This window comes from Podarcis pityusensis (genome assembly GCF_964106645.2).
Source record: "Podarcis pityusensis genome assembly, chromosome: 18".
Lineage (NCBI taxonomy): Eukaryota > Metazoa > Chordata > Lepidosauria > Squamata > Lacertidae > Podarcis > Podarcis pityusensis.
In genome coordinates this window covers 2682582-2696768 of record NC_138043.1, presented here as the reverse complement: position 1 = coordinate 2696768, position 14187 = coordinate 2682582, and the positions used below count along the sequence as shown (strand labels likewise).

Here is a 14187-nt window from a genome sequence, read left to right as displayed (position 1 = left end):
CCCATTTATCTACTTGCACTTTGTGCTTTTGAACTGCTAGGTTGGCAGGAACAGGGACCGAACAACGGGAGCTCACCCCGTTGCGGGGATTCGAACCACCGACCTTCTGATCGGCAAGTCCTAGGCTCTGTGGTTTAACCCACAGCGCCACCACAACTGCATATCAATCAGTTATCCACGTTTTTTATCCATCTGAGTCCGAGCCTGAGTGTAATGGCCTGGGATTCGGACTCGGATGCTGAACCTGAGGGATCCCAGCCTGCACAGGAGTCCCCGCCTCCAAAACCAGCTGAGCCAGGGTTGGGGCTTGAGCCTGAAGGGTCCTCACCTGTGCTGGATCCTCAGGTGAGTCTGCTCTGGCTCCTGAGGTGATGGAGGATCCATTGCCTGCAGGTGCTCCACTCTCAGCCCCGTCAGAGGAAGCTGAGGTTGCCTCTGGGTCCAGTAACCCTCCAGCCTCTCCTGAGCTGCAGAAGCTTAGGGCAGAGAGGCGGAGGGAACTAAGTTCCTGCAGGAGGAGGGCTCGCCTCCAGGAGAGGCGAGTCGCCAGAGGATCGGGGCCGGCCTATGCCTCGGGGCAGATAAAAGCCGGCCAGCCCCAGTCCCAAGTTGCGGGAGCAACATTGTTGGTTGCTAGTTCCTGCCTGAACCCTGTCCTGCTTTTCTGCCTGAGCTCCTGACCTGCCCTGGCTCCCTGCTTGCAAGCCTGTTCCTGACTTCACCCGACTCCCTGCCCTGCACCCAGCTGCAGCTACTACGGACTGCCTCCACGTTGCACCTCTGACCACGGACCGGACTTGGACCTCGCCTCTCAGGTAACCCACAGTACCAGCATACATAGTTTTCGTTACCAAGTTTTGTTACCTTTTCTTTACATTTCCAGCAGATATTTGTGCTTGTTCTATACATTTTTGCTATCTTAAAGGTAAAGGGACCCCTGACCGTTAGGTCCAGTCATGGCCGACTCTGGGGTTGCGGCGCTCATCTCGCTTTACTGGCCGAGGGAGCCAGCGTACAGCTTCCGGGTCGTGTGGCCAGCAGGACTAAGCCACTTCTGGCAAACCAGAGCAGCGCATGGAAACGCCGTTTACCTTCCCGCCAGAGCGGTACCTATTGATCTACTTGCACTTTGATGTGCTTTCGAACGGCTAGGTTGGCAGGAGTAGGGACCGAGCAACGGGAGCTCACCCCGTCATTGCGGGCATTCGAACCGCCGACCTTCTGATCGGCAGGTCCTAGGCTCTGTGGTTTAACCCACAGCGCCATCCGCGTTACGTTAGGAAGGATATTAAATAATACATTGTGTCCTGCCACCCTGAATATTCCCACAAATCCAGCAGCGGAAGTCCCCGCACAGGAAGCTCTCCCTCTGCAACAGCAACCCTCTCTGAAATGTTCCCCCCCTTACCTGGTTCTCAGCCGCGTCGGCGTCTTCCCGAACTGCGTCTTCGGGGTTTTCCGGCAAAGCGCCGCCGGTTTCGAAGATGGCAGGGTAGAAGGTTACGAGGGCCTCGACGATGCGGGCTTGATGCGGGTAGTCGACCAGCGAGGAGAGGGAAACGGTGGCTTCCGTGGGTCTCGGGCGCATCAGCGTGGGGCCAAAGACGATGCCCAGATTGCCAGGGGTCATCTTGTTTTCTTGTTCGACTTCGACGATCCTGGGGGGAGAACGGGCAGGACAACACAGTTCACAAGGGAACTTAGGTCTGATTTGCAGCACCGAGGGAGCGGGGACTTCTAATTCTAAATACAGTGGTACCTTGGTTCTCAAAGGCCTTGGTACTCAAACAACTTGGAACCCAAACCCGGAAGGAAGTGTTCCGGTTTGGGAACTGTTTTTGGAAGCCAAACGTGATCCGTTTTGAGTGTTTACGCTTCCGTTTTGAGCATAGCTGTCAACTTACAGATTTGAAAATAAGGGACCAGCAGCCTCAAAAATAAGGGATCAGCAGCCAAAATAAGGGATTTTCAGAGTGCTGGTATGTTCGACTTCTGAGCCCCTCCGAGCCAAAGGCAGAAAGCCCAGCCAGCAGCCAAACGAAGCCTCAAGCAGTGGTTCCCACAGCGCAGCAACCCGGCAAAGGGGATGCAGCAAGGGAAACCACCGTCACCTCTCCGCTGGGAAGCGCTGAGCAAAGGCGAGTCCCCAGGCAAGGCGGCCAATTTGATCGGCATAAGGCATGCAAGCTCCACCCCCCAGTCGTTCTCAGACTCCTTATTGGGTGAGCAACGCAGCCAAGCAACACAGTTGGAGCCTCCCTCCTCCCTGGCTGGCAGGGAGGGAGGGAGAGGAGCTGCTTCCTTTGAAACCCGGGAAATTGAAGGGACATCATCAATAAGGGACAGCAGTGGGACATGGCGCTGGGATAATGGGCTTTCCCGCCAAATAAGGGACGGTTGACCGCTATGGTTTTGAGTGTTACACCGAGATCTGTCTGTTTTCGCCATTTATTTTGAGTTTTTGCAGCTCGTTTTGTTTTTGCGACTATGTGGAACCCAGTTCAGCTACCGGTTGACTGATTGTGTGGCTGCGGAAATGGATAAAAGCCTCCTGGCCAAACAATGACTATCAACAGTGCAGGTAAGAAAAAAGAGTAATTTTAAATCTTATCGTCTACAATACTGGCTTATTCATTTTACAGTACACTACATTGATTGTTGCTTTCATTTTATGATTCACTGGTCTCATTAGATAGTAAAAATCATGCTGTTTTAGGGTTTGTTTGTCAAAGCCTGGAACGGATTAACCCGTTTTGCATGACTTCCTATGGGAAAGCGTGCCTCGGTTTTGGAACGCTTTGGTTTTGGAACGGAATTTCCGGAACGGATTAAGTTTGAGAACCAAGGGACCACTGTACCGGCTGTTGTAGAAGGAAGAAGAAGAAGAAGAATTTGGATTTGATGTCCCGCCTTTCACTCCCTTTAAGGAGTCTCAAAGCGGCTAACATTCTCCTTTCCCTTCCTCCCCCACAACAAAAACTGTGAGGTGAGTGGGGCTGAGAGACTTCAGAGAAGTGTGACTGGCCCAAGGTCACCCAGCAGCTGCATGTGGAGGAGCAGAGATGCGAACCCGGTTCCCCAGATTACGAGACTACCGCTCTTAACCACTCTACACCACACTGGCTCTCACACTGGGAGTGAAAATCTCACCACCCCCCTTTTATTGGAGGCAGGGTCTCCAGCCAGCTGTGCCCTCCCTCTCCCACTTACCTCCTCAAATGCAGAACGATGTACTTTAGGGTGGACAAGTTCTCTGACGGAAGCTCCTTCAGAAGGTCCCTCAGCTTCGTCACCAGCGCCACGACCACCTTCTCGGTCTCAGGTCCTCTGTCCACCAGCTCGGCGATACTCTTCCCGGGCCTGCCCTCGGCTCCTCCCTGCACACTCTCCTTGGCCAACCCCATAAGGCTGTTGTACATGCGGAATGGCATGATGGGTTCTGGGAGCTGCAGCCAATGATATAATGTCCTTGATCAGCCCAGTATACCTGAAGGAGCGTCTCCACCGCCATCGTCCAGCCCGGACACCAGGGTCCATCTCCCGAGGGCCTTCTGGCAGTTCCCTCCCTGCGAGAAGTGAGGTTACAGGGAACCAGGCAGAGGGCCTTCTCGGTGGTGGTGCCCTCTCGTCAGATGTAAAGGAAATAAACAGCTTTCTGACTTTTAGAAGACATCTGAAGGCAGCTCTGTTTAGGGAAGTGTTTAATGTTTGGTGTTTTATCGTGTTTTTAATATTTTGGGAGCCGCCCAGAGTGGCTGGGGAAACCCAGCCAGATGGGCAGGGTATAAGTAATAAATTAATATTATATCATCATCATCATCATTATTACTAAGCTATGTCTGGTCTTCCAGTGAGGAGGACAGATGGAAGGACAGATCACTGGAAGGACAGATCGTGAAGCTGAGGCTCCAAGACTTTGGCCACCTCAGGAGAAGAGAAGACTCCCTGGAAAAGACCCTGATGTTGGGAAAGATGGAGGGCGCAAGGAGAAGGGGACGACAGAGGACGAGATGGTGGGACAGTGTTCTCGAAGCTACCATCATGAGTTTGACCAAACTGCGGGAGGCAGTGGAAGACAGGAGGGCCTGGCGTGCTCTGGTCCAGGGGTCACGAAGAGGCGGACACGACTAAACGACTAAACAACAACAACATGTCTGGTCTGGAGGAGGGAAGATGGAGAGGCGTTCATGACTGCCAACTTAAAATATCTCAAGGGCTGTCACATGGGAGATGGAGCAAGCTTGTTTACTCCTGAACCAACAGATTCAAGTAAGAGTGTGGTGCCTGTAACACCGAGGTCACAGAAGAATTTTCTGACGGTAAGAGCTGTTCGGCCATGGGATGGAAGATGGCGAACTCTCCTACCCTGGGAGGTTTTTAAAGCAGTGGTTGGGTAGCCATCTGCCATGGGTGCCCTAGCCAAGATTCCTGCATTGCAAGCGGTTGGACTGGGGTCCCTTCCAACAATTCTACGATTCTACGACCTGCGGACACCGTGGTCATAAAACAGGCATAGGCAAACTCCGGCCCGCCAGATGTTTGAGACTACAATTCCCATCATCCCTAGCTAACAGGACCAGTGGTCAGGGATGATGGGAATTGTAGTCCCAAACATCTGGAGGGCCGGAGTTTGCCTATGCCTGTCCTAAAATCAAGTGTTTCTTCCTTCTCCGCATGGAGAAGGGAGCCCTCAATATGGCCACCTTGCAGCCCAAAGACCACCCAGGCATAGCTGTCAACCGTCCCTTATTTGGCAGGAAAGTCCCTTATCCCAGCGCCGTGTCTCGCTGCTGTCCCTTATTGATGATGTCCCTTCAATTTCCCGGGTTTCAAAGGAAGCAGCTCCTCTCCCTCCCTCCCTGCCGGCCAGGGAGGAGGGAGGTTCCAACTGTGTTGCTCGGCTGCGTTGCTCACCCAATAAGGAGTCTAAGAACGACTGGGGGTGGTGGCGGCGCTTGCATGCCTTGTGCCGATCAAATCGGCCGCGTTGCCTGGGGACTCGCCTTTGCTCAGCGCTTCCCAGTGGAGAGGTGACGGTGGTTTTCCTTGCTGCATCCCCTTTGCCGGGTTGCTGCGCTGTGGGAACCACCGCTTGAGGCTTCGTTTGGCTGCTGGGTGACTAAAATCCCTTATTTTGGCTGCTGATCCCTTATTTTCAAGGCCACTGGTCCCTTATTTCCAAATCTGTAAGTTGACAGCTATGCGCCCAGGTCCCACGCACCGCCCCGGGGAGACTCACCTGCCGCAGGTAGAGCTTCAGAACGTTGCTGATGTCGTGAGGATAGGCCTGGGACAACTCGACCAACTCTTTCCCATTCTCAAAGGCCTGGCACAGCTTCTCCACGCGGGTCTTTACGCCGTTGACGCGGTAGATGCCCTAGAGCAATGGTGGCGAACCGTTTAGAGACCAAGTGTCCAAACTTGCAACCCGAAACCCACCGATCGATCGCAAAGCTCCAACAACAGGGCAGTTTAATAGGGGATAATAATGATTGTCTGCCTGACTGGAAAAGTCCGCGACCAGAAGGAGGAGGAGTACCAGGAGGAATGGATGAAATTCAAAGACTATTTAGTTAAATCTTCATTGGAAAAGCTTGCAAATTCCAGATAGGCTTAGGATTTAATTGTGTGATTTTTAGAGAATAATATGTTTAAAGTCAAAACAAAAACAAAGTAAGAGGTTAAGGGATTCAGTTAATTTTATGAGAAAATAGTTTTTGGAAAACTGTTACAATGATACACAGCCAGGGGGATTTGAGGAAGTCACTTAACAATGTTACTAAGATTGGATCAAGTACAGTTAAGATGTATGTCTGTGTTTGTTTAAAATTTTGGAAAAATTACCTTTACCTTTACTGACAGGATAATATCATCTGAAAGAACTGAAACACTCGATTGGGAGCTGCCCAGAGTGGCTGGGGATACTCAGCCAGATGGGCGGGGTATAAATAATAAATTATTATTATTATTATTATTAATTATTATTATTATTGGAGCAGGAACCGGCAAGCCACTCCAGTATCCCTGCCAAGAAAACTCCATGGACAAAGAGACAGGAAGGCCTGGCGTGCTCTGGTCCAGGGGGTCACGAAGAGTCGGACACGACTAAACAACTAAACATTATTATTATTATTATTATTATTATTATTATTGGAGCAGGAACCGGCAAGCCACTCCAGTATCCCTGCCAAGAAAACTCCATGGACAAAGAGACAGGAGTGCCTGGTGTGCTCTGGTCCAGGGGGTCACGAAGAGTCGGACACGACTAAACAACTAAACAACATTATTATTATTATTATTATTATTATTGGAGCAGGAACCGGCAAGCCATTCCAGTATCCCTGCCAAGAAAACTCCATGGACAAAGAGACAGGAGTGCCTGGTGTGCTCTGGTCCAGGGGGTCACAAAGAGTCGGACACGACTAAACAACTAAACAACATTATTATTATTATTATTATTATTATTATTGGAGCAGGAACCGGCAAGCCACTCCAGTATCCCTGCCAAGAAAACTCCATGGACAAAGAGACAGGAGTGCCTGGTGTGCTCTGGTCCAGGGGGTCACAAAGAGTCGGACACGACTAAACAACTAAACAACATTATTATTATTATTATTATTATTATTGGAGCAGGAACCGGCAAGCCACTCCAGTATCCCTGCCAAGAAAACTCCATGGACAAAGAGACAGGAAGGCCTGGCGTGCTCTGGTCCAGGGGGTCACGAAGAGTCGGACACGACTAAACAACTAAACAACATTATTATTATTATTATTATTATTATTATTGGAGCAGGAACCGGCAAGCCACTCCAGTATCCCTGCCAAGAAAACTCCATGGACAAAGAGACAGGAGTGCCTGGTGTGCTCTGGTCCAGGGGGTCACAAAGAGTCGGACACAACTAAACAACATTATTATTATTATTATTATTATTGGAGCAGGAACCGGCAAGCCACTCCAGTATCCCTGCCAAGAAAACTCCATGGACAAAGAGACAGGAGTGCCTGGTGTGCTCTGGTCCAGGGGGTCACAAAGAGTCGGACACGACTAAACAACTAAACAACATTATTATTATTATTATTATTGGAGCAGGAACCGGCAAGCCACTCCAGTATCCCTGCCAAGAAAACTCCATGGACAAAGAGACAGGAAGGCCTGGCGTGCTCTGGTCCAGCGGGTCACGAAGAGTCGGACACGACTAAACAACTAAACAACATTATTATTATTATTATTATTATTATTATGCCCGCCTCCTCCAGCCCTGCAAAGCTGGGCGTGTCACCCTCCTTAAAAAAGATCAGCAACTCTGGGAGGGGGGCGGTGCCGGTAGGATCTTTGCCCCACGGCGCCGGGTATGCTTAAGACAGCCCTGACCACAACCAAGATAAAATCTGAATGGGGTTTCTTTTATCCACACTGCTCACCTTGGTCTTCATCGCCCGCCTCTCGATCTCGCAGATACACTTCTTCACGATGAAAGGAACCCCGTCGGAACTGAGGCGACTCTGCTGGGCAAAGTCCCTTCCGAACAGCTGCAATTTCCCCTGGAGCTTCTTGTGTCCGCATTGAATGGCCAGTGTCTCCAGGCACTTTTTGTGGCAGGCGAGGTAGCACTGCGGGCGACGGAGGCAGGGAAAAAACCAGCAACGTGAGTAGAGGGTGCCCCCAGTTCTACAAAGGGCCACCGGGTGGCGCTGCTTGCCCTGCACCCCCCCCGGCTGCTTTTAGACTAGGGGTAGGCAACTTAAGGGACGGGGGTGGCGCTGTGGGTTCAGCCACAGAGCTTAGGACTTGCCGATCGGAAGGTCGGCGGTTTGAATCCCTGCAATGACGGGGTGAGCTCCCGTTGCTCGGTCCCTGCTCCTGCCAACCTAGCAGTTCGAAAGCACACCAGTGCAAGTAGATAAATAGGTACCGTTCCGGCGGGAAGGTAAACGGCGTTTCCGTGCGCTGCTCTGGTTTGCCAGAAGCGGCTTAGTCCTGCTGGCCACATGACCCGGAAGCTGTACGCCGGCTCCCTCGGCCAATAAAGCGAGATGAGCACTGCAACCCCAGAGTCGGCCACGACTGGACCTAATGGTCAGGGGTCCCCTTTACCTTTACCTTAGGCAACTTAAGGCCTGGGAGCTGGATCCGGCCCAATCGCCTTCTCAATCTGGCCCGCAGACGGTCCGGGAATCAAGTGTGTTTTTACATGAGTAGAATGTGCCCTTTTATTTAAAATGCATCTCTGGGTTACTTGTGGGGCATAGGAATTCGTTCATTATTTTTTCAAAATATAGTCCGGCCCCCCACCAAGGTCTGAGGGACGGTGGACCGGCCCATGGCTGACAAAGGTTGCTGACCCTTGTTTTAGATGCATGAGCAAGGTGACGTTTTCATCTCTTGCTCCACTTTCTGCGAGCGGCTCTCGGGGGGGGGGGGGGCATGTGGCCCTCGGAGTGGGGATCCCCCCACTCAAAATGGAATCATAGAATCGTAGAGTTGGAAGGAGGGTTTTCCCCAAAGGTCAACCAACCCAACCCCCCTTCAATTTGGGAATTTGCACGCTTCCTACCTCCTCGCACTCGGCTCCTTGGAAATAAACGTAGCTGTTGCACTCCCTGCATTTCGAAGGGGTCCGCAGCTTCCTCAGACGATGGGTCTGCGCAGCTTTGGATAAGCCCATGTGGCGGAAAGGGCCGGTGGGCGTCGAGATCTCCGGGGTCATGTCGTCGATACCTGGGAATCGGGGAGGGGAAAGGGCCGGTGTGACGGCCTGGGATTCGGACTCGGAGGCTGAACCTGAGGAATCCCAGCCTGCACAGGAGTCCCCGCCTCCAAAACCAGCTGAGCCGGGGCTGGGGCCTGAGCCTGAAGGGTCCTCACCTGTGCTGGGTCCTCAGGTGAGTCTGCTCTGGCTCCTGAGGGGATGGAGGACCCATTGCCTGCAGGTGCTCCACTCTCAGCCCCGGCAGAGGAAGCTGAGGTTGCCTCTGGGTCCAGTAACCCTCCAGCCTCTCCTGAGCTGCAGAGGCTCAGGGCAGAGAGGCGGAGGGAACTAAGTTCCCGCAGGAGGAGTGCTCGCCTCCAGGCCAGGAGAGGCGAGTCACCTGAGGATCGGGGCCGCCCTATGCCTCGGGGCAGATAAAAGCAAGCCAGCCCCAGTCCCAAGTTGCGGGAGCAACATTGTTGGTAGCCTGTTCCTGCCTGAACCCTGTCCTGCTCTTCTGCCAGAGTTCCTGATCTCACCCAAATCCCTGCCTTGGACCCAGCTTCAGCTTTGACGGACAGCCTCCATACCACACTCTCGGACTGGACTCGGACCTTGCCGCACGGTTAACCCTCGGGAGCAGCACAGCTGGTTTCGCTGCCCCAAAAGTCCTGCTTTCAAGGTGCAAACGAGAGCAATTCGAACTACTGGAATGTAAATACAGTGGTACCTTGGTTCTCAAATGCCTTGGTTCCCAAACGCCAAAACCCCGGAAGTAAGTGGTTTTCTAACGTTTTTCAGAAGCCGAACGTCTGACTCGGCTATTGTTTCTGGGGCGCCTTCGCCAATCAGAAGCTGCGCCTCGATTTTCAAACATTTCAGAAGTCAAACGGACCTCCGGAACGGATTAAGTTTGGCGCTTTTGTTTTTGCTATTTTGCGTTTTCGTTTGCAGTTTCACCCCAAATACAAAGGCTGTGTTGTATTGTGTACATTCTGCCCCTAGAGGTCGCTAACGTGACACTGTATTGTAATGCATACAATCTGCCGCTAGGTGTCGCTGTTGCAGTGGGCCCCAAGTACAAAGGCTCTGTTGTATTGTACATATTCTGCCGCTAGCAGGCAATCCCTGCCCCCTGCAATCCCGTATTCCATGCTACTGTGTCTCTTGTCCTCAGGACTACCGGGTATCTTCTTTGCCCCCTTCCACGCCGGACCCCCTACCCCACCCCTCGGCTAACAACGGGCTGCACTTCTGCCCCCCAGAACGTACTTTGCTCAAAGGAAGGCGAATTCCCATCCGACTCGTCGCCGGGAGACGTCCCGTTACTTGGCACCGACTGGGACTTCTGGGGGAACCCACCTACCCGAGAAGGAAACCTGATGTCAGGAGGGGAGATCAAAGCCAAAGCACATTCGCACCCGGCTCTCTTTATGTCCCACCCGGGCGCAAAGAAGGGGCGGGGTCTGGGGAGAAGGGGCATGGCCTACAGAGATTCCCAATAGCCAGGGAGGTGGGTGGTTCAAGACCACCCAACTTGTGGGCCAGGGTTCCTGCATCGCCGGGGGGTTGGGATGGATGACCCCACGGGGTCCCGGCCAAGTCTTTGTGACTCTACCTGAACTCGCGGTGGGACCGGATTCGAGGCTGCCCTTTGTCTCCGCAATAGCCGTCGGCCACGATTTGTGCAGCTGGTGGCCCCGCCCACCTGAGGAGCCAATTACAGGGCAAGGTTTTGTTACCGGGTCGTTTTGAGTTTGGGCGTGGCGAAATTCCCTGCCTTTGCGAGACTGTCCCTTTCAGGAATTGGAAAGGTGTGCATTTTATATATAACATATGTGTATAGAATTGTTTTCATAGATATGTATATATCTTTACCCAAGTGTTTTAATTATTGCCTAAATTAATTTTTCAAATATCGTATTTTTTGCTCTTTAAGACTCACTTTTCCCCTCCTAAAAAGTAAGGGGAAATGTGTGTGCGTCTTATGGAGCGAATGCAGGCTGCGCAGCTATCCCAGAAGCCAGAACAGCAAGAGGGATTGCTGCTTTCGCTGCGCAGCGATCCCTCTTGCTGTTCTGGCTTCTGAGATTCAGAATATTTTTTCCCTTGTTTTCCTCCTCCAAAAACTAGGTGCGTCTTGTGGTCTGGTGCATCTTATAGAGCGAAAAATACGGTATTTTATTCCTTAGGTTACTCGGAAATGCCTCTGAAGATTTAGGATTCCTTGCTTGCCATTTGCTCCCTGCAGGTGTTGCAAAAGGCGGTAGACTGCCTGCCGCCATGGAAGCTCTTTTAAGCGTTTTTTTTGCACAAGTTGCAATCTTGCCGAATTTGTCCTGACTGCCAAAATTGAGGTGTGTGTGTGTGCAGCTTTTATCGAGGGCTGCGAGTGCGAAAGAAGACTCACCTCGTCGCTCGGGGTTGGCCGGCCGGCTCTGCGCTCCCTCGCCCTCTGAAGCCGCCGCCTCTTTGCCGGACACTTCAGATCCGCTCGCTGCTGGTAAATCGCCGGTGGTGAAACTGCTTTTTCTCGCCCGGGCCAGAGGAGACCTGTGGGGGAAATAAACAACTATCTGAATCTTAGAAGACATCTGAAGGCAGCCCTGTTTAGGGAAGTTTTTAATGTCTGATGTTTTATTATGTTTTTAATATTCTGTCTGGAGCAGCCCAGAGTGGCTGGGGAAACCCAGACAGATGGGTCATGTGTAAGCAATTAATAATAATAATAATAATAATTAATAATAAAATACTGCAGCTGCAAAGCTTGGCAATGCAAGTCAGGTTCCCTGTTGTAGCAGAACACTCGCTCAGTACTTTAAAATCAGAACTGTAGAGTTGGAAGGGGACCTTGGAGGTCATCCAGTTTGACCCCCTGCAAGGCTAGAATTTTTTTTGCGCAAAATGGGGTTCGAACCCACGACCTTGAGGTCAAGAGTCTCGCGTTCCATCTAACCTTCCCAGAAACTCCATGAGGGTTTGAACCTGTTGCCTTCTACACGCAGAGCAGTTGTTCTGCCTCTGACCTTCCCTGAGCGCCTTCCCTCGGGAACTGGAAAGGGGGTAGGGGCAGAATTCGAATCCGGGAGCACCAACCAGCTGTTGTTGGAGACGTAGGGCTCGAAGTCGTACTGGGTCTCGGGCTCGTCTCCCCGCTGCAGCTGCTTGACGTGTGAGGCGTACTGCTGCCCAGGGTCGTAGAGTTTGCTGCTCTCGCACAGCGTCTGGAAGTAGACGGGCAGAGGGGCTGTCTGCATGTGCATGGTTTGGAAGAAGGAGATGGTGGCCTGGAGATTGCGGACGGAAAAAGCAGGGGACACACGTCAGAGGAAAGGCAGCAGGAGGTCTGATCATAGCTGTCAACTTACAGATTTGAAAATAAAGGACCAGCAGCCTCGGGAATAAGGGATCAGCAGCCAAAATAAGGGATTTTCCAAGCACAGGTATGTTCGACTTCTGAGCCCCTCCGAGCCAAAGGCAGAAAGCCCAGCCAGCAGCCAAGCGAAGCCTCAAGCGGTGGTTCCCACAGCGCAGCAACCCGGCAAAGGGGATGCAGGAAGGAAAACCACCGTCACCTCTCCGCTGGGAAGCGCTGAGCAAAGGCGAGTCCCTAGGCAACGCGGCCGATTTGATCGGCACAAGGCATGCAAGCTCCACCCCCCAGTCGTTCTTAGACTCCTTATTGGGCGAGCAGCCAAGCAACACAGTAGGAGCCTCCCTCCTCCCTGGCCGGCAGGGAGGGAGGGAGAGGAGCTGCTTCCTTTGAAACCCGGGAAATTTAAGGGACATCATCAACGCCTCTCGCTCTCCAGGCTTCAGCAAAAGCCTGCATTCGCCCCATAGGACGCGCACACACTTCCCCTTCATTTTTGGAGGGGAAAAAGTGCGTCCTATAGGGCGAAAAATACGGTGTGTGTGTGTGTGTGTGTGTGTGTGTATATATATGTTGTTGTTGAGTCGTTTAGTCGTGTCCGACTCTTCGTGACCCCATGGACCAGAGCACGCCAGGCACTTCTGTCCTCCACTGCCTCCCGCAGTTTGATCAAACTCATGCTGGTAGCTTCAAGAACATATATATTGTCAAGGCAGCCTTGACATATATATATATATATAATATACCCAACTGTGTCCCCAACTCCATACTTCTGTTAGAAGCTGGTGAATGCCCAATTTCAACTAAAGCGTGGTGGGCTGCCCTAAAACATTGGCTCAGGATTTCAGTGTTTGATCTAGGGAAGGGTTTGTACCAACACCTGACCAGCAAATGGCAGAAAACCATGGCTAAAAAAGCCACCTCTATTGGTCTGTCACCCCCCCCCCCAACTGTATTACCTGGGTTATGAAGGCGCCCAAAAGACGTTAAAGCAAAGATTATGGGATAATGCACACAGTGACTTGCGATCTCGATCACACGCAGTCTGTAGTCCGCTGGCAGTAGGAGTACAATATGGGCATGTCTTTAAGTTAACACCTTACATTAAAAACCTGACAGTACCAAACTACCGAAGGCTTTTCACCAAAGCCAGACTAAACGTCTTTCCTTCTGCAGTGTTGAGAGGAGTTCCCTCCCAGGACAGACTTTGCTCGTGTGCTCAAGACATCGATTCCATAAAACATATTTTGTTGCATTGTGCAAAATACGAGCAAGCCAGGGCTGAACTGATACTACCCTTGCAGGTACCTTTTCCAGGAAAATCGGAGGCTCACTATGTCAGGTTCCTATTGGAAGACCGGACAAATGCTAGAACATTGGCAGTGGTGAAGTTTTTATCGGTGGTTGCAAGAACCAATGATCTCTATATTCTGGACAAAATGCTTGTTTAACCTGGAGGAGGCCAAGGCTCACAGTGCGACCAAAGTTGGGCACGGACGCGTCTTGCTTGCCGTTTAAACGAAAAGCAAGTTGTTAGCCTCGTGGTGGCAAAGAGATGTTCGGAAGCACTCGAGAGACCCACCGATTTGATGATCTGGTCGCTCTGTTTGACCACCTCGTGGAGCTGCCGCAGGGCGGTCACTTTTGTGTCCTCCAGCTCCTGTTTCTGCGTGTTGGCGTCGGCGATGCACGTCCGGTAAGTCGCCATCGCCTCGTCGGCCTGGAGCAGGCAAGGAGAGTTAGTGTCGCCAAGAGAGGCAAGGGATGGGCAGCGAGGACAGGAGCCCCCTGTTATTTCAGCGCAAGAAAAAAGGCGCGACCCTAAGGATTTAAGCTTCTGGTGCCAGTCCGCTATGAGGAAAACATACAGTGGTACCTTGGTTCTCAAACAATGCCTTGGTTCTCAAACAACGCCTTGGTTCTCAAACAATGCCTTGGTTCTCAAACAACGCCTTGGTTCTCAAACTCCGAAAACCCGGAAGTGTTCCGGTTTTTTAAGGAGTTTTGGAAGCCGAACGTCCGATGCGGCTGTTGGATATTGTTTCCGGGGCGCCTGCGCCAATCAGAAGCCGCGCCTTGGTTTCCGAACATTTCAGAAGTCAAACGGACTTCTGGAATGGATTA

General features: G+C 51.9%; 1 protein-coding gene across 4 annotated transcripts in view; it reads right to left on the bottom strand.

The window, feature by feature from the left end:
* ARHGAP45 (Rho GTPase activating protein 45) overlaps positions 1–14187 on the bottom strand; it is a 45065-nt gene that overhangs the window by 2879 nt on the left and 27999 nt on the right. For 2 of the 4 annotated variants that reach the window (XM_080988769.1, XM_080988768.1), the window contains exons 12-21: positions 13646–13783; positions 11787–11977; positions 11101–11243; positions 10309–10398; positions 9963–10052; positions 8556–8719; positions 7423–7611; positions 5240–5377; positions 3211–3446; positions 1409–1658 (exon numbers count right to left, since the gene is read on the bottom strand). In XM_080988769.1, coding sequence (XP_080844895.1) covers positions 1409–1658; positions 3211–3446; positions 5240–5377; positions 7423–7611; positions 8556–8719; positions 9963–10052; positions 10309–10398; positions 11101–11243; positions 11787–11977; positions 13646–13783 — 1629 coding nt within the window. The remainder of the gene's footprint in view (positions 1–1408; positions 1659–3210; positions 3447–5239; positions 5378–7422; positions 7612–8555; positions 8720–9962; positions 10053–10308; positions 10399–11100; positions 11244–11786; positions 11978–13645; positions 13784–14187) is intronic. The other 2 variants (XM_080988770.1, XM_080988771.1) reach the window with 2 other exon arrangements.